Here is a 25,565-nt window from a genome sequence, read left to right on the forward strand (position 1 = left end):
GGCTTCGTCCCCCCCCCCCCCCCACCCGAATCTCGGTGGTATCCTAGCGTCAGGCGCGCGCGCGGACGAAAATGTGGCTTACGGTAGACGTTATCTGTCCCGGGGCTAAAGGGTCGATGGACGTCCGGGTAGTGAAGTTTTAGGTGTGTACGTAGAAAGGATTTTTTCCACGGGCATATGCTCGCTCGTCACTTGGCTCATGTAAATGGGATGCGAGAGTATGTGTATGTGTATGTGTATGCGATGCCGTTTTGTTTATCCTGCGGGAAGGGGGAAGTGTCAAGTTCAGCCACGCAGCGGTATGTGAAATACCCGGTCCGGAGGGAGGATGGGCGCATGTAAGCAGTCAATCAGTTAGTCAGCGACGGCGGAGCGGATGGATCAAGTGAGTTTTGGTGACTGCACTGCGATGCAGTGTTGGCGTTTCTTGTTATGCGGGGAGGGGGGGGAATTCCTGAGGGAATGCGTTTTCTGAAGGCGGTACTGCGGGTTCTACGCAGCCAGCTTGTTCGTGCTCTTTGGAGAGAGTTCTGGCTGTGTGGTGTAGAATGTATCGTGCTGTTAGGGTTTCTGGGGGTGGTGAGGGTATTCGTGGTAGTGTAAGCCGGCGGAGGCCTCTTTCATTACGCGACGGGGAGACGGAGGGTTGTGGATGGCATACCGTCCCGAGGGAGTGGTGTTTTCGGGCTGGCATGGGTTTGTTGGGTGCAGTGATCGGAGGGTGCGAGGGTCCGGAGGGAGAGTAGAATGATAGGAGGGTGAAATAGAGGGCGGACATTCGGAGGAGGGAAAGTCTTCGGAGCGTGGGCCATTCGGAGCTTGGAGAGTTTGCACACACCGGAGATGAGATTTGAGTATGAGGTACGTAGACGGATGATGCTCTTTCTGCGAGTGGACGAGGGGGAAACCGGCGGCGACGGAGATGGAGACGGATACCGGAGAGGGCGCCCGCGCTCGGGGCCGGAGTGGAGCATGACTCTCCGACTAAATGATGCGGAGATGGAGAAGACACTAGGTACGGTTGGGAAACCCCGGACATGCCCTGAGCTGCGGACGCAAAGACCTACCACGGTATTCTGGACAACGACTATGTCAATCTCCCAGTCTCCAATTATAAGTACACATTGAGTAGACTACATTAGCAAGACCTTCCTCCGCAATGGAACTGGATGTCGTCCTCTATATGTGGCACGGTGAAGGGGGAAAAAGTACCCCGGCCTTACTCTCGTTTCTCGCTGTTGTCCGTCCGAAGGCATCCGCGGCTCGGTCGATTCGAGGCGTTCATTGAGGTTTCGGATTGAATACCCGGAGAGAGAGGAGGTGGAGAAGCGCTGTGGGAGGTTTTCCATGATGTGGTTATGGTTGTGAGTTGAGTGATGGTATCGGTGACTGACTTGTGTAGACTCGGGCTCACGACGATAACGTCAGGGCACTCTATCCAACACGAGACGACGCCTCTTTGATGTGCAGAAACAAGAAGACACAAAGCCTCTGTAGCGGCTTGTTTATAGGATGACGGTAATGTTGTGAGTACTCGGGACGACGAAAACGGCGCAAATATCCCAGGTCTTCCATGGTAACGATAGAAATGACCACCAGTCTTCCGTAGCCAGTCCCGTTATACAAGACGGGCAGAACTTGGTAACAGCAGGCAACAAGCGCAATCACACCATCAGAAGACTCGACAGCAAAGTCGAGTGAAGTCACAGCTCCAACACATGTCGTTCTATCCACCATGACACACAATAAGATTGTCGGGACAGCACGGAGTATTCGATTCTCATTTCAATAGAACTATGTCGTCATGGCCTCATTGCGAAGAGAGAAGAAAAAGAAAACTACCATCCGAAGAGAAAGAAGAGAGCCATCCCCCAACGTGACGTTCCACGATCCCCTCCAAAAAAGAACCCAGACGCCATGCTTTGGTAAAAAGCGCTTTGAAGAAAACGACAAAACAGTCAAGCAACTCGCACGCCGTCATTGCAAAAGCTCTATATGTGTGTGTGTAGAAAGACCTGCCCCTCCCGTCACATGTACATCTCTGTCCCCCTTTTTCTTTTCTCTCCCCATGCTTCTATTACAACAACAGCATAAATGTTTCATCGTCTGGCGGACCGGCCTTGTTTCCTGCGGAAGAAGACCAAGTATGGCACGTCACTGGTGCCTTTCTTAAACACATCGCGGCTGGCGTCGGCGCCCCTGCCGGTCCCATCGATTCGGACCGGGGTGACGCGGGCGTCGCTGATGCGGTACCAGGCGCAGGGGTCTGGATTATTGGGTTCGCGGACGTAGGCGTAGTAGTGGCCGCTGGTGATGTTGTTTCCGGTGTGGATGATGACGGCGTAGCACTCGTAGTCGAAGGGCAGCTCAAACTTCTCGTCCAGCGGCGGCCCGATGGTGTTCCTCTCTTCAGGGGGGATGAAGAAGGAGTCGAGGTTGAGGTTGTTGAAGTCCCAGGTGATCATGTCGCGTTTCTTGTGTATTTGCATGGTGGAGTCGTAGTCGAAACGGCGGAAGGATAAGCACAGGAGCTCCGGGAGGCGCGCTAGTGCGATCTGCTTTTGTCCCTGAACATTCATGTTGCAGGTGTCGCATTTGTAGTCGGAGAGGATCTCGGGTTCAATGTACGACCGCAGGCAGTCCTCAATGGTTTGCGTGCCGCCGTTGATGGGCATCGAGATGAAGTCAAACGTCGCCCAGTTGTACGTCCTGTTGCGACATCTGGAACACACCACGGTTGAAAGTTCCAGACCTCGCCAGTATTTGTCGACGATGGACTGGTTAGTCCTCGAGTAGTGTCCCCACCATTCGTACGCGCCCTGCAGCATTGACTTGCCGACTTTCATCTGCGGCATGGTTGAGTTGTCGTCTCCCCCGCGGTCCCTTCGCATGTTGGTTTCGTCGTGGAGGTAAGCCATGAGCCATGACATGAACTCCTGAGCATCCTGCTGTCGGCTACCACCAAACTCATCGCCCTTTTCCTTGATTCGACTCTTTTCACAGACTGATCGGGAGTAGTCCTGAAAATGGTTAGTAATGAGTGAGCAGATAGGGTTAAAGGCACTTACCATCAATGTCTGCGCTTTCATGACGTCGAACTTTCCGGACTCCAACCAATGGAACAAGTTGGACAGAATACGTGACATGAGTTGAGGCGGGTCGCTCTTTTCATCAGCCTTCTTCGGGACCTTGTACGTGTTCTGCCAGTCAAACGAAGCCAACTCCTTTCCAAATCCAGGTGACATTCGGAGAGCTTGGATGGAGCTATTGGCATAACACCAAACGCCGGGGTTATTCAAGCCCGTAATATGAGGACCATCCTTCACCGCGCCCATGACAGAAGGAGAGTCAGGACGAGCCAAAGGACCTTGCTTCAAGTTTCGTGTTTGAGCAGGGAAAGCCAATGCTTGGGGAGCCTCATGATCATCTTGAGTCTGTGACAAACCGCTGTAGCTTGGACGAGGCACGGCTGGAGCAGGACGGGTGGGCGGTGACGGGAGATCCGAGTAGATGTCGACGTGGTTTTGACCGTAGCTGTGGGGTGGCCTGTCGGGGCTGACGGGTGACTGCATAGACTCCTGCTCAGTAGAAACGGCGGGAAATCTCCGCAAGAACTCCTCCGTACTGCGCACATGCATAAAGCCAGGAGAACGCGCAGTCTCAAGGTCGGCGTTGTGTAGCGTCTCCTCCCACAGCTTGACTTCTTCGGGCTTCAACGGCGTGACCTTGTACTTCCTGGTCGGCTTGGAAATTGATATGGTGGGTTTCAACGGAGACCGAACCCGAGGAGCCCGGACAGCACCCGCCGTCTGAGATGTAGCGAGAGCAGCGCGACCCATCAGGTCAGTCCACGCATCCAAACCTCCCTGGAGCAGTTTAGGAGGGTTCTTCAGCTCTTTCCCGTAGTTGAAGTAAGTCAATGCGCGTTGCAGTGACAAGAGCGCAGCGGCATCCATGTCGGGAGACATATACCGAGGGATGGAGTCTGAGTCTTGGTCGTGGAAAACCACCAGGTCGAAAGCGTCCCTCCTCTCGAAATGGTGATACTCCTGGGCCGGAGAGAGCACCATGCTCTCGGCGATTTGTTCGGCTGAAATATTCTCTCTTAAAAGGATATTGGGCTCGATGCAGATGACGGCCTGTGACAGAATGTGACCTTCGTCAAAGTCATCTCGGCTTCGAACATCAATGATTAGGACTTGAAGGGCAGCCGAACCCCTTTTAATGAAACCCATTAGGTCTTCGGCTGTGATAGAGTCGCCCTCGGGTATCGAAATGCTATGAGATCTGGCTGGCGCTGGAACGGCGTTGGGTTGCGGGTGAGTTGGGACGAAGTAGTCGGAAGACTTGTTGTTCGCAAGGACCGTGTTTATCGTGGCCGAAGAGCCTGTCCTGCTGAACAAGCCGCGCGGTGTGCTCGAAGGGAGCGAGGCCGCCTCGTTCGATACCGTACCCCTGGCCGGACTGTAGATGGCATCGGGCATCTTGGGGAGATCTGGCAAGCTCGTCACAACGGCGACTTTCGGTTTCTCGGTCGGTTCAGGCATGGCTCTCGGCCCCGCTGGTCTCGGTGGCACTAAGGGGTGTGTTCGTATGCGAGGATCTTGACCGGGCAAAGCCACCGGCCCTCTGAGATTGGCGAAGCGGGCTGCCAGGTCCTCAGCGGCCTTGCTCTTGATGGCAGCAAGCCCGGCACTTGAACGTATAGCATTGCCGTGTAAGGCCTGAGGCTTCGGCTGCACCGCGGGTTTTGGCTTCCCGGACGGCGAGCCATTGAGCTGTGTGCCTGCGTCGGATCGCGGAGGACTCGCAACCGGCGCGCTCGGCTGTCCTTGGGGTGTCATCGGTCGGCTCGCACCTCCGTTGACTGTGGAAGAAGGTCTCGAATTTGTTGGTCTGACTCCAGTTCTTTGGTTGTCGGCAATGATATCGGCCTTGATCTTTTCAAAAATTCCGTGCTGTGACTCTATTTTCTTCATGAGAGCTGCGTGAATGCGACTCATGTCTCCGTGATTGCCCCTGACGGCCAGAGCATCTGGATGCTGAGGGACATATCTGATGGCGATGAGGGAGGCCTTGATGTATTCCTTAAATGCCAAGTCTGGTCGGCCGAAGTCGCGGCAGGTCTCGGCCTGTCGCATGGCATGGTCGCCCGCCTCGAGGATCTTGCGCAAGGGTAGTTTCATATCGATGTCGGGGGAGGCGGATGTGAGGTCGTCTATATGTGGTAGCGGGGGTTTGCCGCCGCGGCCGGCAGCTCCCCCATCGCCGCCCATGGCGAAGGAGTGTATGGAGGTGCCGTTGGATAAGGCCGGGCCGCCGCCGCCGCCGAGGACGGTTCTGGTGGCTGAGGGAGCCGTCGAACTCATGTGAAGGAGAAGTGGTGTCTTTGGGTCGGGTTGGAAGGTTGGATCATGTCGTTGCAAACGTGGCTGCTCGGGGGTATGCAGAGAAAGTCGCTGTCAGCTCGTCGGGGGCTTGTTGGTGGTGGTGGTGGTGGGATTCGGAAGAGTCGATGTACGGAGGACGGGACTCGGAGGCAACGAAAGTCGGCGGCGGGTTCGTCATGAGTGGCAGGCGAAATGACGCTCTAGTAGGCGATTTATCTCGCAGCTGAATCACGGGGTGTGCTGGGCATGATTTCGCTGAATAGGATGCGTCGGTAGTAGAATGGTCGGAGGAAAGAAAGGGCGTCTTTGACAAGTAGTGAAGAAGCTGTACGGAGTGGTGTGCTACGATCTTGTGAAAGGAAGATGGTCCGTGGTGTGGTGGAAGGACAGCCTCGTCGTCGTTGTCGCTGGTGGCTAACAGTTTCAACAGCAGCAAGACATGGTGGAGAGGAAACGGTACCGTTGTAGCGGCTGTGTTTTGAGGGGACGTCACGGTATCTGATCCGAGAGGATCGGTACCTTACTCTGTACCTATTGGCAATTTACTGAGGTGTGCTGGAGGACAGCCGGGATCACTGACGCATCCGGCCTCTTCAGTGGTTCAGGGCCCTGGAACGGGCGGGCAGGGCGGGCAGTCCCTCAAGGGTATCACACTGAAGGCGGGCGGACGGGCTGGTTCCCTAAGGTGCACCTCAGCATGTTGGATTGCTTAGATAATCCGCATGTCACCTCAAGGTTAGGTTCTATTGGAGAAGGATGAATGACAACTCAGCGACACGGCGCCACAACCGGCATGTTATGACTTCGCTTTAGTATATAGGTCCACATCTTTATTTCATGTGTAAAGTAAAATACATGAGATATTTTCCAGAGTAAAGTTAGGTTAATGCCAAAGGAACAGGAACATGAGTTTCCGAAAAGGCAATCAGCAAGAATACAGTGTAAGCTGAATGCCAAGTTCCCGCAGCAATCTTGGGCAAACTGGCAAATCCATGCGCCACAACAGGACCCCACCTAAGTTTGCCCAACGTCGTCATCTCTGGGGAACCCGTCCCAGCCGTCCCATTCCCATTCCCTTCCACGTCCTTTCTCGGTCTTTTGGGTTTAGCGCGGAGATTTCCGTTCGTCACAGGGCGATGTTCCAAGCGGACCTGAACCGCAACAGCCACGAGTCTGCGACGACAGCCTGAAAACCGAAAGGCAGCAGCGGTTGTATAATCCCTGCACATACGTACCGCAGTACGCAGTAAGGTTAGGTACCCGTAATACATACTGGGCCTGGCTTCGCACTGAGCCAACGTAACCACCACCAAAGTATCTCACCACCATCAGCCTGCCTGCAGCTACCTACCTTAGGTGCCTCACATAATCGGCCTAGCCTCCTCCCAAGTCGCTGCATCTCAGACCCCAAGGCTAAGGACCTGCTGCATCTAGCCCAGCCGACAAGACACGCACTCCAGGCTTCCCTCCGCCGTTTTCCATCAATATCCCTACGCGCAATCATTTCGACCAACGCTTCGTAATCCCAAAAGGTCCCCATCGCGACCGCAACCGCATACGAACCGCCTACCTCCACGCATACATACCCAACATACCACCATCGAGATACGCTCGTTTGTTTCCACCTCCCCGCCGATCCCAAGTCCTCAGCCTTCAAGATGATGGGCTGGTGGTCTAGCTCGGCCAACACGGCCCTGGATGAGCAGATCGAGAAAGCGACCAGCAGCAGCTTGTGCGACCCCTCGTCAACCATCCAAATGTTCGCTTCTAATCGTGCAACAGGGAAGATATTGCCTTGAACCTCGAGATCTCTGATGTCATTAGATCAAAGACGGTTCAGCCCAAGGAGGCCATGCGCTCCCTCAAAAGGCGCATCGGCAACAAGAACCCAAACACCCAGCTGAGCGCCCTTAACGTATGCATGCTTTCGCTGTTGCCTGCTCCTGTACCACTATGCTAACCTGGATGGCAGCTTACCGACACGTGCGTCAAGAATGGCGGCACCCACTTCCTCGCCGAGATCGCCTCCCGAGAGTTTATGGACAACCTGACCTCCCTCCTCAAAGCCGTCGGTCCCGCCGCCGTCAATCACGAAGTCAAGCAGAAGATCCTCGAGTTGATACAGTCCTGGGCTGCCGCTACTGAGGGCCGCCACGAACTTGGATACATCGGAGAGGTCTACAAGACGTTGCAGAGAGAAGGCCACCACTTCCCTCCCAGAGTCACCGTCTCCAGGAGCATGATCGACAGCAGCGCGGTAGGTTTCTCGTCTGACTGCCCACAATCACACAAGCTGACAAACCTCAGCCCCCGGAATGGGTCGATTCAGATGTCTGCATGCGATGCCGTACTCCCTTCACCTTCACGAACCGAAAGCACCACTGCCGAAACTGCGGTAACTGCTTCGACCAGCAGTGCTCCGCCAAGTCGATCCCCCTCCCTCACCTCGGCATCCTGCAGGCTGTTCGTGTCGACGATGGCTGCCACGCGAAGCTCACGGACAAATCGTCCGGTTCCAAGGGAGGCGCGCCCCCGCCACTTACCCAAGACCGATCTCCCACATACCCTTACAAGACTCGCAGTACGTCTGCCATGCAGCCGCGGAATGCGCGCGTCGACGACGCCTTTGACGAGGACCTAAAGAAGGCCCTGGCCATGAGCTTGGAGGAGGTCAAGAACTACTCTAAGGGTTATGTGCCTCCCACTGCGAACGGCCCTTCGGGCGCTCAAGTCAACGGTAACTCTACAGCTGCTCCGACCAACGGCGCGGAAGAAGAGGACGCCGATCTCAAGGCCGCGATTGCCGCTTCGCTAGCCGATATGGAGGAGCAGAAGCAGAGGCACGCGGCGGTCTTGAAGGAGCAGACGTCAAGCGCTGGACCGTCATCGACGCAACACTTCTCATTGCCCAAGAACGACTACGAGCTTACCCCGGTTGAGGCCGAGAACATCAACTTGTTCGCCACTCTCGTCGACCGATTGCAGACTCAGCCTCCTGGCACTATTCTTCGAGAGCCGCAGATTCAGGAGCTCTACGACAGTATTGGTACTTTGCGACCGAAGCTGGCCCGCACTTACGGAGAGACTATGAGCAAACACGGTACGAGCAAGTCTGTGTCATTCGACTAGGTGCTGTTGCTAACGAATCCCAGACACTCTACTGGATCTCCATGCCAAACTTTCTACTGTCGTTCGATATTACGACCGTATGCTGGAGGAGCGTCTCTCTAAAGCCTACAACCAACACGCTATAGGAGGCGGCTACAATCTCCCTTCCCATCGCCAGTCCACTGGATCTTATCCCTCTCTCCAAGCGAGTGCGCCTGGCCATGCGGAGAGCTTTTATACTGGCGAGCGGATGGATTACGCCCATGCGCCGCCTCCTCAGGCTTACCAGCATGGACAACACACTCCCCAACCTCAATATGCCACCTTTGATAAACGCGCTACCATTTCCGGTCCTCCGGGAGGCGCGTATCCTCACCAGGAACCTCAACGAACAGATAGCTGGAGAAGCGGCGGCGCTCCTCCTGCCCCTGAGCAGTACGCACAGCAACCATCGTATCCCAGCGAGCCTGCACCTCCGGTGAATCACCAGAACCAATCTGGACAGCCCGCGGGGACACCCTCCACCGACCCAAATGCTTCTTACTACTTCAATCCCCAACAGCCTAGCGCACCCCCTTCCGCTCCGCCTACCGCAGACCCAAACCCCTCTCCGTACCCCAATCTTCAGCAATCAATGCAATACAGACAGCCCGTGTCTCACCAGCAGACACCCGTCCAAGCACCTGCCCAGCCAGCTCAGCCTACGCAACAACACCAACCTCCGCCTCAACAGCAGAGCTACTGGCAGCCGTCACAACCGCAGCAATCAGCGCCACCCCAGCAGCAGTGGCAGGGCCAGTACAACAGCGGCTACACCCAGGAATCGTTCCCGAACGCGCCACAGCACGCACCCAAGCAGCCGGCAGTGGAGGAGAGTCTAATTGACCTTTAAGAGAAGGAAGGGGACGGTCTGGATGCATGCAGGTCAACTTCATGGGTTTTCGGCGTTTCAGGGTCACGAGGGGCAAGCCGAATAATTTGCATCTTCGGACTTGAGAATGAGCTGTAAAATGATATCTTTGTTGGACACTTCCGCATCCCTTGACTGGCGCACCGAGGACAATAATCCGTGATGTACATGTGACCGAGTTGATGGAGTTAACAAAGACTATTAATATCTCCCACCTGATCGTTTTCGATTGATTGTTCTTTTGTGTTACTTAGTACTGTGCCGCCCTTTCAACATGAACGATACCTGTGGCATCTTTGACACCAAAACCGGTCACCCTGGGGAATGACCGCATCGGCTGTCAAGACACCAAGATGACGAGGTGGATAGCAGCGACGAGAGAATAGCAGCGACAGTCAAGATAAATACACGAACGCTACTTGTTCACCAAGTCTGTTCAACGCCGGCCCTGATATAAAGGTGCGTGCGTATCCTTGACATCCTTCTAGACAGCCTGATTGGTTTGGTACGGTGGTTCACAGATTGGTTCGTAATTTGGCCGTGCTTGTTTTTCCGGTGTTCTCTCTTGTCCTCCATCCCTGTTTCTTGGTTATGACTGGGGGTGTATTCGGCGGGGGACGGCGGTAGTTGAGAATCTGCGCGTCTGGGTGGGTGCTGGCTACTGGATGAGAGAGAGAATGGAGTGCAAGGCTTGTCGAACTGAGCAGGGGAAAAAATCCAAATGGATCTCACACATTTCCTCGCCTTCAGATATGAAGAGCAGTCCGTGGTTTATATAACCTGTTCATGCCACGCTGGAGTCTTTGACTCTCATACCACTATATATTGCTTGGCGACGGGGACTCAACATTCAAGTCAGCCAAGATTTCTTGCTATCCGTGTTCTTCTGGTGACAGGACTGACGCCACGTCTTGTCCTGGGTCTCAGGAATGTATAGAGGTTATTCATTTTGGAATTCACTATTGATGGAGTCCAAGAGTACTTGCGCCAGTTGCGGAGAGTTCAGTCCTCACGCTGAACGGAGGCACTGTCTTTCGTCGTCGTCTTTCTTCGAGATCTGCTGCGTATTGGTTGGAGTATTTCTATCTGCATTGAGTTGAGGTCGAGCGTGGGATGTGTTGATTGTAGAGACGGGACTTCGGGGGCTGCAGGGAAGGAGACGGTGCCTCCATGGATAGAATCGCAGGTGTCACACACATCGGAGCATCTTGGCGGTTCTCTCTCGAAGAATGTTAGCGTGCAGCCATACTTATAAGAAAACTTTCGCTGATGGGCAGCTTCGGGCCGGTAATACGCAGACACCCATTCGGCTGGATGGGTACCACGTAGACGGGTTCCGTGACATGCACGAATCCTCCGGCGTCATGCCCATCTGAAATCTGTTCTTGTTCACAGCGTAATGATCAAGAAGATGACGGTTGATTTGTCAGAGAGGATCAGAGGTTATGTTTAATAAATCTCCTCGCGACAATATGATGAGCCTCTTCAAGATAATGCCCAGTGCAGGTTGGCGTGATGTGAATATCACCCATTCAGAGGTCTCATATCAGCTTCTGTTTCTCACACTTGATGCCGTCTCGCAATACAGGAGACCGAATCTATCGTGAAGTCAGTCGTCGTGCTCCTTCATCCTTGTTTCTTGCGTATTTGTTGGGAGTATTACTTTTATTGAGTCGAGGCCAACTGCGCGTGACGTGCCATGCAGCAGCGGAGGGCGTGTTTTTGGCCAGTCATATCAAATGGCGTTCGCATCAAATCAACCACCCAACACATGGTAAACATGATGTATAGAGGTTGCGTGTGTCAAGACAGCTTCGAGGGATAACAGGCGTGGATTTATACGATGAGGAGACTTGGAAGACTTGGGGTGGAAAAGTTGATTTGTATCACTCATGGGAGAACTCGGCCGTTGATGTGTATCTGGACTGATGAGGGCTCCTACGGCTTTAACTGCTGGTACCAATCGTTAGAACCTGAAGCATCATTGCATCGTCTCCCGTCTCGAGATCCTTGGCTTTGGCGAAGGCTTCGCGTCCTGCATTTTGCATCAGTGGTCATTCATGCGGTGATTGTGTCTAGTGTGAGGACCTACTGATTCTTTCGTAGAAGGTGGGAGATTCTGGTCGTACCAGGACCGGGACGCCGTTGAATCGGTACATGATCGCTTTGGTTCTTTGCGCTGAAGTTTTGGGGCTGGCTAGGTGTGATCAAGTACGAAATTACAGCCTGTAAGAGGAGCTGTGTGTATATATAGATGCAGGAGATTCAACGATAAACTTCGTTGTGGCTGGAGGGGAGGTGAAGGCCTCACCATGATGTAGGTGGTCTTTATTATGGACTGTTTGATTTTTTTCCCCCTTACTTGATTTCTTTGCCAACAGCTTGATTGCTTCAATGTATCAAAGTAATGTTTCCGTCACATTCAAAGAAAATAAATTTGTGCCACATAACTGACGTCTGCATTTGGTCGCCAGGGAGCAGCTGAAAGTAAGGTAGGTGGTTATAAAAGGCAAGAGCCGTTGCCCTCTCGACTTTACTTCACTTCACCATTGCACATCTTCGATTTTCCGAAAAGGGATTAGGCACTTCCTGGCGCACCTATTTTTAAGGTCTCTCTGCTTTCTTCTTCGAGAATTCTCGAGAAACCAGCGCAAACATACAAACAATCCGCAACAATGAATCGCGGCGTCCTCCTGCTCGCAGAGCCGGAGCCTCCCGGGACGTACGCAAGGCTCAGTAAGTTCCAGCACATTGTGTTTCTTCATACAATCCACAAGCTTACAATTGAGTGTAGGAGCTAAGGCATTCGCGGAAAATGCGCATCTCAGAGAGCTGTCGCCATCCGACGATGATGACGATGACGACGACGAGGAGGAGGAGAAGGAGAAGCTTGAGCCTGCGCCAGAGGCCCCGAGTAAGTTGAAGCCTACAACACCCACCTCCAAGTCCATGTCACTCTCAAGATAAGAGTTAGAATGGTTTCTCTAACGAAATTCCATCGTTAGATCATGAGTCAAAACACTTTCCGGGTAGCAAGTAAGTAGTCGACCCCCGGAACACAGACGCGGTACTGATGCAAGTACAGGCATCGCGAGATCCAAGAAGAGGATTGGAGTGTCCCCTTCGAGACTCTTGGTCCGGCAGACTTCGCGGTAAGATGCATCTTTTCCCCCTCCTCCTGGGTCCTTCGTTTCCTAGATGGCTTTTCCTTTACCAACATGGCGCTCCAATCCCCAGTGCATTGCCCAGGGCCGCTCCTAAAGCAGCCTTCGCGCCGCTGTTACCCATTGATTTCCTTCTCCTTTTACACTGTCATCGAACCGCTTACTGACTCGTTATGACTCACAGAGACGCGCCGCAAATGAAGTGAAGCTGGCCCGTGAAATGTCTGCTTGGGGAGAGGCAGAATACGAGCGAGGCAAACAGGAACGTGCCAATGCGTCAAGACTTGCTTCCCAGCAAGGTATCAGCGAAGCTCTTCCGCAGCCGGACCCTTCTACGCCGTTTCATCGACAGGCTCCGCTCCGCGCTCGCTTGGCTGCACAAGCAAACATAACGAAGCATGTGAACAGCAAGAAGCAGAAAGCACTGGAGAAAAGCAAGCTCGGAAGAAAGAATGCGGCCATTGCTGATAGTCATGAGACACCGGCGACTACGGAGGCACCACCAGTGAAGGAAACTCCGATTGTTGAGGAGTCTTCGGATGAAGAGTGCGAGGCACCTGCGAAGCCCGAAGCAGAGAAGAAGGACTGGGAGAATGTCGTCGGATGATGACGAGGAGTAGGGGATCAGTTATTGTTCTTGGTAGTTTTCTGTGCACAGCAGAGAAAGGGAGGCTTCCGGTTGCATTACGGGGTTATACACACAAGCCATGTTTGTTTCGAGGGAATTTTGCTGGCTTGTACTAAGACTATATTCATTCTAGAGCCTTTGGCGAAGGTTTTAGGTCAAGGAGATTCATAGCACAATAGAGAAACAGGAAGGTCTGCTACGAATGAAAGCCACATCATTGGACCAGCCTTGATCCGTAAAGGTCATGGATAGTGAGGATTTGTCAACAAATAGCATCAAATCTATTTCGATAAACCATCCAACAGGTATCACACTCCGGCGTATATTGGACCAAATCAGTTAACCGGCCACGCGTGGAAGTCTTCAGACGACGTTGAGCCATGATACTGAGGTATGCCACGGAGTCAACCAGGCCAATCGCAATTGGTTCGGCAACAAATCAACTTCCCCCATTACCAACACCGCTCTGCCTCCGGCCCAACCACGCCGGGCGGACGAGACCCACTTTCGCCCCGGTCATCGGCGCCGCTGCGGAGCCATTCCTCCTGGCGCTGTTTCGCGTGCGGCGCTGCCAGTTTCCTGTCCTGGAGCCCGTCGTCCACCCAGTTCTGAGTCATTCTAGAGGGAACGTCGTGGTCGCTCCCGCGTCCGTCCCGGTAGGAAGTCTATCCACTTTGGGCACTGTACCTCTTCCATTCGCCCCAACCAAGGAATTTTCCCGAGACGCAGCACGCAGCGCAGGAGCCCATTACGTAGTTGTCTTGAGACCGCGTGCTTTTATAATTGGATCGTGAATCACGGCTTTTCCTCCACACCGAGCACCGGAGTTGCCATTGTGAACAAGTAGACCACATCTCGCATCTTTTTCTTACATCTTGCATCTTGCGGGCGTTTTATTTGGTAACTTTTACGGCTGCATCACCAACCGGTTTTGTTTACCCCGCCTGTCTCACTCTCTCTCATTTTCTGTCTCATATCAACCTTCATAGACAGAGAGGCCCGCTCGTCTCATTCTTAGAACCTCTCAGACCAGCATCGTCACCAGCATCATCCAAAATGGTCGTCCAAGTCCACCTCGTCCGCCACGCGCAGGGCTTCCACAACCTCTGCGTCGAAAACGAGGCCATTCGCGACCCCCTCCTCACAGACCTGGGCAAGGAGCAATGCGCCCGCCTCCGCTCCGCCTTCCCCCACCACTCCGAGCTCACCCACCTCGTCGCCAGCCCCCTGCGCCGCACCCTGCACACCTGCCTCCTCGGCTTCGGCACCGAGGGCGGGCCCAAGGTGATCGCGCTCCCCGAGGTCCAGGAGGTCTCCGACGCGCCGTGCGACACGGGGTCCGCCGTCTCGGAGATCGCGGGCGAGTTCGAGGGCAAGGTCGACTTCAGCAGGGTCCCGGACGACTGGACGGACAAGCAAAGCCCCGAGAGCAGGTGGGAGCCGACGCTGGCGAAGCTGGAGGTGAGGGCGGCGGAGGCGAGGAGGGCTCTGAGGGAGCTTGTGGGGGATGTTCAAGGGGATGCGCATGTCGTCGTTGTCACGCACGGAGGGTTCTTGCACTTTTTGACGAACGATTTCCATGGTATCGAGGCTGGGAAAGGTACGTTTTCGTCTTTATGCGTGTGAGAGAGAGATCATGAGATTTGCTGACATGCATGCAGCGACTGGTTGGGCGAACACTGAGTTCAGATCATACAACTTCGTCGACAGCACCGGCAAGGATGAGAAGGCACTTTTGACCGAGACCCAGGAGAGCTGGAAGCGCCGCCAGGGCGAGAACACTCGTCCCACTCCTGAACAGCAGGCCGAGCTGCAGCGCGTCTTCTACAGAGACATGGAGCCGTACCTCAAGTACTCCAAGGAACGCGGCTGGATGCAATGAATATCTTAGACTAGACACGTTAGAAGGCATCAATAGACGAACATAGAACATGCGTTTGGGGAATCGAGGACTGGCATTGGTCTCGACATCAGGGCCGCTCTATTTGCATAGTAAAAAGCTTGGTATAATCCCAAAAACCACAGACCCGTCTAGAACCTTTTTTCCATTCATCATCATTTTTACTTTTATTCTTTAAAAGTCCTCCTCGCCAGATCCGGCAATGATGACGTTGTTCACCTTCAGCACCATGCGGCATAATTGCGTGGCCAGCATGAGCTGCTGTCTCTTGCTAATAAGGGGGTCGATGACGAAGGCGTCCTTCATGTCGTTGTTGCCGCGGTTCATGCAGTCGACGCCGAGCTTTCCGCGGCCAGAGGGACCGGCCTTGACCTGCTGGCTCTTCACCTCCGCCAGCGTAGCGATAGGGTTCAGACCGCTGTTTTCGGCCAGGGCCATGGGAACAGAGTCCAGGGCCTCGGAGAAGGCACGCATGGCGTACTGCTCCAGACCGGGGGTCTTGACGGCAGCGTCCTCGACAGCCAAAGAGCAGGCAATCTCGGCAGCACCACCACCGTAGACAACACGGTTATCTCTAACCAGGTTGCGAACAACGCACAGGGCGTCGTGGAGAGAGCGCTTGGCCTCGTCGATGATCTGGAGCGTGTTAGTCAAGTACATTCTCAGTGGTACGGAAGCCTTACCATCTTGTTGCTACCGCGGACGAAGACAGTCACCGCACGAGTGTTGGCGCACTCCTCAATAACCAGCATCTTCTCTCTTGTCGTACCGAAGGTCATCTCTCTGACGCGACCAGCGGTACCAAGCTTCTCAGGCTTGAGGTCCTCAAACCGGGGCACAATGCGGCCGTTTGTCGCGATAGCCACCAGCTCGATCTCGGGGCCACCAACCCACCTCACGGCAGGGAGGCCGTTCTGGAGCAGCAAGTGGTTCGCCTCGTCGTCGAAACCCCACTGGCAGAGAGCCAGGTTGGCACCGGCGTCCTTGATCTGCTGAATCATCTCGATAAACTTCTCACGCTCGTAGCTTTGCAGCTTCTTGAACTCCTCGACGCTGGTGATGTCGAGTCTGTGCTTAGTCTTGGGCTTAGGGGGCTCGAAGGCGCAGGTAAGGATGGCGATCTTGGCATCCTTGACCTCCGAGGGCATCTGGGGGTGAGAGAAGTCCTTGTCGATAATGACACCCTTGACGAGCATAGTATCCTCGAGAGCTCCTCCAACCTTGCCGTCGACCTTAATAAGCTCGAAGTCGACGTCTTTCCGCTCCAGGTCGGCAACGGAGAGGACGGCATCCACCGCGATCTTGGAGAACTGGTCGTGCGCCTTGGAGACGATCTTGCTGCCCAAACTTGTCCGTGCCACCTTCAACAGGTTTTCTGTGTTCTCCTTTGTGAACTCGATGGTGTCCGAAATCTTGTCGAGCTCCGATACGGCGATGTCGCAAGCCTGGTCGTATCCGTCGGCGATACGGATAGGGTGGATTCCCTTGTCGATAAGCTCCGCCGCCTGTTCGAGCAGGGCACCGGCAAGGACAACAACACCAGTCGTACCGTCACCAATCTCGTCATCCTGCGACTTGGACAGTTCTACCAGCAGCTTGGCGACGTGGTTGGAGATCTCCATCTGTTGCAGAATCGTGGCACCGTCGTTCGTCACTGTGATGTCTCCATCGGGGGAGATGAGGATCTTGTCGAGACCGCGGGGGCCCAGGGAGGTCTTGACGATGTTTGCAACCGTACGGGCGGCGAGAATGTGGTTCTTGACAGCTTCGTTGCCATATTGCCTCTTCTTCTTTCCCTGACTGCGGGTTGTCAGCTATGACCTCCTTTTTCTGCATGAGGTGCACCGCATACTCTCTGACGACAATGAAGGGACGACCTTGCTCGTCCTTCGTCACGACCGCTACGCAATGTTTCGTTAATATGAATTCGAAGCTCCGGATCGGTATACCGCTTACCGTTGGCCATATCCAGGTCTAGGCATTTTCGTTAGCTGTAGTCAATAATTCAGGGGGCTTGGGCCACATACTCAACGCCATGGTGAAGGTTGTCGCACGTCGCTGGGTAATCGGGTTGGTAATGCGATTCGAATGCAAGCGTCGCCGGGGAAATCGAGGTATCGTGCGTTGAGGGGGGTTGAGCTCCAAGGACCGGGTCGTTGGTGGACCAAAATTTCTGAATAATTGGTGGTGCCTGCCATTCTGGGGGACCAGAAGCTTCGGTCGCCGGCGCTGAGATAATCCGGCGACTCACCGCCTGGCAAGGCCTGACAAGATGGAAGGCAACAGCAGTGAGGTACCCCGCCATTGCCCCTCCATGACCAAAAGCCCCACGCATCCCACCTTCATGACCAGCACAAGCAGTGCCGTCATTTTACCTTCTACCATACCGGGATAGCTCACGGCTCGAACCACGACTTTTTTGACACACAACCTTAACCACCAAACCCTTGTGGCCAACTATCACCGGGATGCAATAACGACTCCTTTCTCCGGTACCCTTCTCGAATATTGTTTAAAGACGTCCCCCCGACCTCCCCTGTTCCGCTCATTTAGCAGACAGTTCCAACACAACTCAATCTCAGAGCCATTACATCACTTTCACTCACCTTCAAAATGTCGCGCCACCAAGCAGTCCGCAACCTCGATTACGAGGAGGTCCTCGATGAGTATGAGGGAGAAGACTACGAAGAGGAAGTCAGTGCTGAGGACCGTGAGGCCATGGCGGAAGGCATTCAATTCGTCAGAAGCAGCCTAGGCTCTGACGCCGACAAAGTCACGATCCAACAAATCCAAGAAGCACTCTGGCACTACTACTACGACGTCGAAAAATCGGTCTCATACTTGAAGAAGAAGTTCATCGATCCGCCACCGGCTCCCAAGCAGGAACCTAAGAAGAACAAGGATGGTAAGTCATTTTCTTTATTTTTCTTTTTACATGTTCCCGTCAGGCAGGTAGTTGCAGACGTTGAAGGTTCGGCAGGTGGCATGGGTTTCTGGGGGTTGGACGACGAGGTTATGAACGACGCAGGCGTTAGTTCAAACACAGGATATCCGGTTCCCAGGATCGCGTCCTTGTCTGCGGCTTCTTATTTCCATGGGATGCCTTGGATGAACATTCCCAAAGACCGACAGGCCGTCCTCATCCACCCTCAACCTCTCCCTGGCGGTCTTCTTGGCGGTGGTGAAGGCCCTAAGCTCTCGAAACTCCAAGCTCTGGCCGCTGCGCGTAAGAAGAAGACGGATGTCAAAGTCACAGACGACAAAGTTGATCGAGCGGAGAAGCGCATGTCTTCCCTGGCGATTAATGAGCCGTCCAAAGAGCATGAGAGATCTGGCTCTGGATTGCTGGCCAAACGACAGAAGCTGTCTGCAGATGCAAAGTCTCAACCTTCGACATCCTCTCAGCCACCTCAGCAGGACCCATCGACTTCGGACGCACCATCTGGTATGGATGTCGACACGGCGAATGGGACGCCTAATGGGGAAGTTGAGCAGGCTGAAGATGAATGCTTTGTCGTTCCATCTACCAGGCCATCTGCTTTTGCCGCGACGCTCTTTGGACCTGGCCAGGACTCTGCTGCTACCTCTCAGACGTACACTATGCCGTACATGGCCTCTTCAGCCTTCGTACCTAGTGCCTTCGCCCAGCCCAGTCCTGATGATATTGTGCTCGCTGCTCAGGCGAAAGGTTCGCGATTTGCGAAGACTCAGTAAGAAGCTAACTCTAATACCTTCCAGCGGGCAATAAATTCGATGCCGCTGCCGCCAAGAGCGCGACTAAGAAAGTGGCCACGAAATCGAAAGCTGGCGAGGCTCCTACCGGTGAGATGAAGGATCTCCAGCTCGAAGAATCGGCAGCACCGAAGAATAAGAAGCTCGATGTGCTGAAGGAGTTCGAGACAAGCGAGAAGAAGCGGAGCGCAAGTTTCGTGGTAGTAGGTATGTGAAAGCCTCACTCCTCTGACCATCGGACTCAGCTAACCCGTGGTAGGCCACGTTGATGCAGGAAAGAGTACCCTCATGGGCAGGCTGCTGCTTGAACTGAAGTTCGTGGAGCAGCATGTCATCGACAGGTATCGACGCCAAGGAGAGAAAATCGGCAAGTCATCATTCGCACTTGCCTGGGTGATGGATCAGAGAGAAGAAGAGCGCGAGCGCGGTGTTACCATCGACATCGCCACAAATCAGTTCGAGACGGACAAGACACAGTTCACTATCCTGGATGCCCCGGGCCACAGGGATTTCGTCCCCAACATGATTGCTGGAGCCAGCCAAGCCGACTTCGCCATTCTCGTCATCGATGCCAACACCGGCGCCTTCGAAAAGGGCTTGAAGGGGCAAACGAGAGAGCACGCCCTCCTTCTCCGCAGTCTCGGCGTCCAGCGGGTCATCGTTGCCGTCAACAAGCTGGATATGGTCGGATGGTCAAAGGACCGCTTCGAGGAAATCCAAGAACAGGTCACTGGCTTCATGAAGGGCAACGGCTTTCAACTCAAGAACGTCACCTTCGTTCCCATCTCCGGTCTCAACGGCGACAACCTGGTAACAAGACCTGACGATGAGGCCTTATCGTGGTACACTGGCCCGACACTCATTGAGGCGCTGGAAGAGTCGGAACCGATGACAAGAGCGCTCCAGAAGCCTTTCCGCATGTCGATTTCAGAGATCTTCCGCTCGCAGCAGAGCCAACTCACAGTCGCTGGTCGGATAGAGTCCGGAACAGTACAGAACGGCGAGTCGCTCGTGGTGCAACCCAGCGGAGAGTCAGCTTCAGTTCGATCAATCGAGGTCGACGCGGAACCTAAGGACTGGGCAGTTGCTGGTCAGAACGTCAATATCGGTCTGTACGGCATCGACCCGATTCACGTGCGCGTCGGCGACATCATCAGCACTAAGGCAGCCCCCATCGAGACCAGCGACAGATTGACGATGAAGGTGCTGGCTTTTGACCATCTGATGCCGCAGCCTGTAGACGTTCACCGTGGCCGTTTGCATGCCGCTGGACGCATCGAAGCCATTCCGGCCGTTCTCGACAAGGTGACGGGAGTGACCCTCAAGAAGAACCCCAAGATCGTGCAGCCCGCCAAGGTTGCTCGTGTAGTTGTCAAGCTGGACTCCAAGGTACCGCTGGAGGCAGGCCAAAGAGTGATTCTGAGAAGTGGCGGAGAGACAATCGCCGCAGGATTGCTCGAGTAAAGGCTGCAGAATCAAAAGAAGAAACGTGTCATGGATCGTTTATAGGGCATTTGTGGAGTTTGTCGCATGGAAAGGGATGCGTCGATGCATGGCGTGCGCGGGCGGTGGGCGGTGCTGGTGAGGCTCCATTTTAGAGTTGACTGCTGAAAACAGAGTTGGCTGCAGCTCGAGTTGCGCAGCCAATGGGGATTAGCCTTATTCATAGAGGTGCGAACTGAACAGCTTGCAATAATTATGGAGTCCGACCGTTGTGAACCGTGAAGGATTGTTACAAATGCTGTCAGCTTTTGGAGTGTGTGTGATGCCAATGTTGATATGTGTCCATTTCTGCCTGCATTTCGCCGCGCCAAACCACGATGTTTGTCATCTCGATGGAGGTAGCTCCGAGTTGAGGCCACTGGACACTTTGACAGAAATGACGCCGTCGTGTTGGCGCGCCCCCGTCGCGCGCTTCCACGGAAGTCCACGCCCCTCGCCTTCGGGAGAGCATGGGCCAGCATCCAAAGCTTTACCCCTGCTTTTGCCCCCTCATCTTGTCCCCTCATCTCAGGGCGAAGACGGGATGGCACTGCTTCGGGCACCTTAGTTGGACCTCACTTGCCGCAGGTTAAAGTGCTTCTCCTGCTGCGCGTAGATGATTTCGCCTTGCCTTTGCCCCCACCGCAATCAGTTGGTGGGAATATTCTGGAATGGAAGCAGCATGAAATGCCCCGAATATGGGGGTTGGAGTTGTGGCCACTCTGTTCGTTACGGGCATCTCCAAAGACTCAAAGTCCCAAAACTGGCAAACCGCGGGAAAAGACAACGTCAGATTTGATTAGATGTAACCTGAAGCATTGACTTGTCGCCTTCAGCCTTTCCGTTGCTGGTTGGACCGTGAGTCACATTGGACTGGAGATAGAGTCAGCTCGCGGCGTGGAACTCTAGAGAAGCACCTGCCAAAAAGGAAAGGAAGGGAAAGGCCACGTTCAAAGAGTTCTTCGGTCATCCCAGCATGCAATCCGAATGGAAATCTCCAGAATCACAGGGCAGCCTTTCCGTGGGGCCGATACCCCAGCACGAGCGGCAGCGCAGCGCGGCAGCGGTGAGGCGCTCACCTTTTGCCGTGGCTATTGTAGGGGTTAATTCGGGACATCGTCAATCAGACACTGTAGATTCGAACTGTGCCGAGCCAACGGAGAATCGTCTCCCGAGCCAACTTTACCGCATGAACGCATCTGCCTTAAGCTGCCCTCAGGGGTGCCGCACAGTAGGGATCCACCGCTGACCAGAAAGGAAGACACCCCTGTCACGTGTGGCGCCGGCAAGGTGAAATCTGGCCTTTTTGTGCAATCTGGACACCTCAACTTTTTTTTTGGAGAAGGCTAATTCTTAAGAGCTACCCTCCTCCCTCTCCCACCGCAGTTCCGACAACTTCCCACATCACCAACCGCCAAACCACCTCAATTATCAATTGGGTGTGTCGCTAGAAGGGAATTCATCCTCTTCTCTCTTTCTTCTACTGCAACTTTTCTTTTCTTCCTGCGACAAACAGCTCCGAATCGCGCAGTACCAACTTTGGGAGCTTCCCCCCCACCACGATGTCGAGAACTCGCAACTCGATGGCCCTGGGCTTCGGCCTCTTGGCCTGGATGTGTCTCCTGTTCTCGCCTCTGGCTTTCGTCCAGACGGCTCAGGCTCAGGACACTGAGAACTACGGAACTGTTATCGGAATTGTAAGTTGGTTCCTCGTCCCCCACCATTTTGGTGCGACATCACCACTTTGGCCCAAAACACCAAGACAACTATCACCACCACCACCACCACCACAACCACAACCCCAAACATGCGGACAGTCCATCTAGGCTACACGAAAACGAAACCGCTCTGTCATTCTGTTCTTGCCATATCAAAGAAAAAGCCCAACCATCACTTGTCATCTCCATATCAACAGTCATGCTAACTCGTCTCTTCTACAGGATCTTGGAGTGAGTCTTCGTCACCAACAGCTATCAACAACGACAGAGAGCTAACTTACACTAGACGACATATTCTTGTGTTGCAACGCAGGTCTTTCCCGTCCTTTTTGCCAGGTCAAAATAACTAACATCTTGTAGAATGCAAAAGGGCAAGGTTGAGATCCTCGTGAACGACCAGGGTAAGTCTTCACGATAGCTTCAACTTTAGACAGCTTAATCTAACGCCGTGCTCTTCAGGAAACCGAATTTCCCCCTCGTACGTCAGCTGGAATTCGGACGGAGAGAGACTCGTCGGCGACGCCGCAAAGAACCAGGCCGCTGCTAACCCCCACAACACTGTCTACGACGTCAAGTGAGCGATGCCCTCTCTTCGATTCTCACAACCCATACTGACTAGCTGCCAGGCGTTTGATCGGCCAGAAGTTCTCCGAGAAGGCCGTCCAGTCTGACATCAAGCACTTCCCTTACAAGGTCATCGAGAAGGATGGCAAGCCCGTCATCAAAGTCGATGTTGGCGGTTCCCCCAAGACCTTCACCCCTGAGGAAATCTCCGCCATGATCCTGGGCAAGATGAAGGAGGTCGCCGAGTCCTACTTGGGCAAGAAGGTCACCCACGCCGTCGTTACTGTCCCTGCCTACTTCAACGACAACCAACGCCAGGCCACCAAGGATGCCGGCACCATCGCTGGTCTGAACGTCCTCCGCATTGTCAACGAGCCCACCGCCGCCGCTATTGCCTATGGTCTTGACAAGACCGGCGAGGAGCGCCAGATCATCGTCTACGATCTTGGTGGTGGTACTTTCGATGTCTCCCTCCTCTCCATCGACCAAGGTGTTTTCGAGGTCCTGGCTACCGCTGGTGACACCCACTTGGGCGGTGAGGACTTTGACCAGCGTCTCATCAACCACTTCGCCAAGACATACAACAAGAAGAACAATGTCGACGTTACCAAGGACGCCAAGGCCATGGGCAAGCTCAAGCGCGAGGCAGAGAAGGCGAAGAGAACTTTGTCAAGCCAGATGTCTACTCGCATTGAGATTGAGGCCTTCTTCGAGGGCAAGGACTTCTCTGAGACTCTCACCCGCGCCAAGTTCGAGGAACTCAACATGGACCTCTTCAAGAAGACTCTGAAGCCCGTTGAGCAGGTGCTCAAGGACGCCAAGGTCAAGAAGGAGGACATTGACGACATCGTTCTTGTCGGTGGTTCCACCCGTATTCCCAAGGTCCAGTCTCTTATTGAGGAGTACTTCGGCGGAAAGAAGGCTTCCAAGGGTATCAACCCCGACGAGGCTGTCGCTTTCGGTGCCGCTGTTCAGGCTGGTGTCCTTTCCGGTGAGGAGGGTACTGAGGACATCGTTCTCATGGACGTCAACCCCCTTACTCTCGGTATCGAGACCACCGGCGGTGTCATGACCAAGCTGATTACCCGCAACACTCCTATCCCTACCCGCAAGAGCCAGATCTTCTCGACCGCCGCCGACAACCAGCCCGTCGTCCTGATTCAGGTCTTCGAGGGTGAGCGTTCCCTGACCAAGGACAACAACCTCCTCGGCAAGTTCGAGCTCACCGGTATCCCCCCCGCCCCCCGTGGTGTCCCTCAAATCGAGGTCTCTTTCGAGCTCGACGCGAACGGTATTCTCAAGGTTTCCGCCCACGACAAGGGCACCGGAAAGCAGGAGTCTATCACCATTACAAACGACAAGGGTCGTCTCACCCAGGAGGAGATTGACCGCATGGTCGAGGAGGCTGAGAAGTACGCCGAGGAGGACAAGGCTACCCGCGAGCGCATTGAGGCTCGCAACGGCCTTGAGAACTACGCCTTCTCCCTGAAGAACCAGGTCAACGACGATGAGGGTCTTGGTGGCAAGATCGACGATGAGGACAAGGAGACTGTAAGTTTACTCAACTCAACTGGCATTCATGCGCATGTCGCTAACCACCATTCCAGATTCTCGAGGCTGTCAAGGAGACCACTTCCTGGCTCGAGGAGAACGGCGCCACTGCTACCACCGAGGACCTGGAGGAGCAGAAGGAGAAGCTGTCCAACGTCGCCTACCCCATCACCTCCAAGATGTACCAGGGTGCCGGTGGCGCTGGCGGCGAGGACGAGCCCCCCAGCCACGACGAGCTCTGATTTCATAGATTTGTTGTTGATTCGTTCGGGATTGAAAAGAGACGTTACCCAAAGATTCCATCATGAACCTCAGTCTCTGGTGTTGGCAGGTTAATCGGCGTCGGCAGCATGGAGCATGACTCCACCATTGTGTAAAGTATACAACGCATAAATGAGACCCATTGAACACACTTCTGCGCCTGTGACTTGGATTGTGACGATGTCTTCGTGAATTCTGTAAGTGGGCTTCGCCGCATCTGGGTGTCGCAGCAATGTGTCTGCTGGTGTCGCTCGGTGTCCCTCAGTGCCTCTGTGTGACCTAGTGTCGCTTTGTGTCGTTCAGTCTCCCAGTGCCGCGCATGCCCAGGACATTCGGCAACATCGAGATCGGCCTGGGTTTGATCGCGAAGACCGCGTTGTAATTGTAATATTCCTGGCAGTGACATGCACAAGGCCGTTGATGGTTTTCGCGAAGCCGCAAAGCGTGAACATCATCAAACCCTTACTCTGCGGGCGGTATCGTTTGCAGCGCATGGGTCTTGGTACCCGACGACAGTAAAACCCATATGGCAGACTTCGGGCAAAGCGGTTTTCTCAATATGCAGATGAAATGAGGAGTTATTTGCATGGTGAGAGCAACCGCTGGCTTATGCTGGGCAGTGTACTCTGTACCTCATCACAGGGGATGCTGGTATGCAGCTCGCGGGAGGATACCAGGAATGACACTTCACTACGCCTCCCAATAAGATTTTGAAAATCAGCTGAGTGCTTTTCAAATTAAGAACAAGTTTTTATTTGTCGTATCTCGTTCTTTTTCTGGCTTTGCTTGTGTTGTTGTGATCTGCGACGGACAGCCCTTGCAGTGAGGTCGTTCACCTGGCCACCGCTCATGCCAGGGCTCTGGTCTGGGTAATTGAATTCAGTGCCTCACTGAGCCTATGAGTATATCATGTTAGAAGAGTTTCTAACCTCTATACTTCGGTGACATGCTCGTCGACTTGTTTTCATACATAGACAATGCAAGATCAACTATCTTTCCATAGCCCAGGGCTGTGTTGCGCAGCTAGGCTGCTGGATACTCACCGATTCGGCATCTCAGCACCAATCGCGGGGTTTCCAGTCAACTCACCGCCGCGACATGCATCAAATACGTTGCCTCATTTGGTGTTTCTGCAGTCAGTGGCTGCTGTGGCGGCG

At 54.1% G+C, this 25,565-nt stretch overlaps 7 protein-coding genes across 7 annotated transcripts; 5 read left to right on the plus strand and 2 right to left on the minus strand.

Moving 5' to 3' along the window:
- Nucleotides 1–2,099: 2,099 nt before the first annotated feature.
- On the minus strand, nt 2,100–5,369 carry CkaCkLH20_06301 (ubiquitin carboxyl-terminal hydrolase; the record flags this gene model as incomplete). The annotated part of the gene is made up of 2 exons (XM_038889018.1): nt 2,100–3,020; nt 3,069–5,369. 2 exons carry the CDS (start codon nt 5,367–5,369, stop codon nt 2,100–2,102), a joined length of 3,222 nt encoding a protein of 1,073 aa, XP_038745819.1.
- Nucleotides 5,370–7,048: 1,679 nt separating this feature from the next.
- CkaCkLH20_06302 (uncharacterized protein) lies at nt 7,049–9,390 on the plus strand (the record flags this gene model as incomplete). Its single annotated transcript, XM_038889019.1, has 5 exons — nt 7,049–7,122; nt 7,173–7,305; nt 7,363–7,647; nt 7,698–8,490; nt 8,543–9,390. The coding sequence occupies 5 exons, from the start codon at nt 7,049–7,051 to the stop codon at nt 9,388–9,390; spliced, it is 2,133 nt and encodes a 710-aa protein (XP_038745820.1).
- Nucleotides 9,391–12,083: 2,693 nt separating this feature from the next.
- Nucleotides 12,084–13,179, plus strand: CkaCkLH20_06303 (uncharacterized protein; the record flags this gene model as incomplete). Its single annotated transcript, XM_038889020.1, has 5 exons — nt 12,084–12,144; nt 12,203–12,322; nt 12,414–12,444; nt 12,494–12,560; nt 12,757–13,179. The coding sequence occupies 5 exons, from the start codon at nt 12,084–12,086 to the stop codon at nt 13,177–13,179; spliced, it is 702 nt and encodes a 233-aa protein (XP_038745821.1).
- Nucleotides 13,180–14,256: 1,077 nt separating this feature from the next.
- On the plus strand, nt 14,257–15,082 carry CkaCkLH20_06304 (phosphoglycerate mutase family protein; the record flags this gene model as incomplete). The annotated part of the gene is made up of 2 exons (XM_038889021.1): nt 14,257–14,800; nt 14,862–15,082. The coding sequence occupies 2 exons, from the start codon at nt 14,257–14,259 to the stop codon at nt 15,080–15,082; spliced, it is 765 nt and encodes a 254-aa protein (XP_038745822.1).
- A 192-nt stretch (nt 15,083–15,274) lies between these two features.
- Nucleotides 15,275–17,194, minus strand: CkaCkLH20_06305 (t-complex protein 1 subunit epsilon; the record flags this gene model as incomplete). Its single annotated transcript, XM_038889022.1, has 5 exons — nt 15,275–15,736; nt 15,784–16,900; nt 16,953–17,001; nt 17,057–17,074; nt 17,128–17,194. 5 exons carry the CDS (start codon nt 17,192–17,194, stop codon nt 15,275–15,277), a joined length of 1,713 nt encoding a protein of 570 aa, XP_038745823.1.
- A 519-nt stretch (nt 17,195–17,713) lies between these two features.
- On the plus strand, nt 17,714–20,296 carry CkaCkLH20_06306 (elongation factor tu gtp binding domain protein; the record flags this gene model as incomplete). The annotated part of the gene is made up of 4 exons (XM_038889023.1): nt 17,714–18,005; nt 18,063–18,788; nt 18,839–19,039; nt 19,092–20,296. 4 exons carry the CDS (start codon nt 17,714–17,716, stop codon nt 20,294–20,296), a joined length of 2,424 nt encoding a protein of 807 aa, XP_038745824.1.
- Nucleotides 20,297–21,876: 1,580 nt separating this feature from the next.
- Nucleotides 21,877–24,389, plus strand: CkaCkLH20_06307 (78 kda glucose-regulated protein precursor; the record flags this gene model as incomplete). The annotated part of the gene is made up of 6 exons (XM_038889024.1): nt 21,877–22,011; nt 22,255–22,263; nt 22,403–22,433; nt 22,492–22,606; nt 22,659–24,147; nt 24,204–24,389. 6 exons carry the CDS (start codon nt 21,877–21,879, stop codon nt 24,387–24,389), a joined length of 1,965 nt encoding a protein of 654 aa, XP_038745825.1.
- Between the last annotated feature and the right edge of the window lie 1,176 nt (nt 24,390–25,565).

This window comes from Colletotrichum karsti, assembly GCF_011947395.1.
Source record: "Colletotrichum karsti strain CkLH20 chromosome Unknown Scaffold18, whole genome shotgun sequence".
Classification (NCBI taxonomy): Eukaryota; Fungi; Ascomycota; class Sordariomycetes; order Glomerellales; family Glomerellaceae; genus Colletotrichum; species Colletotrichum karsti.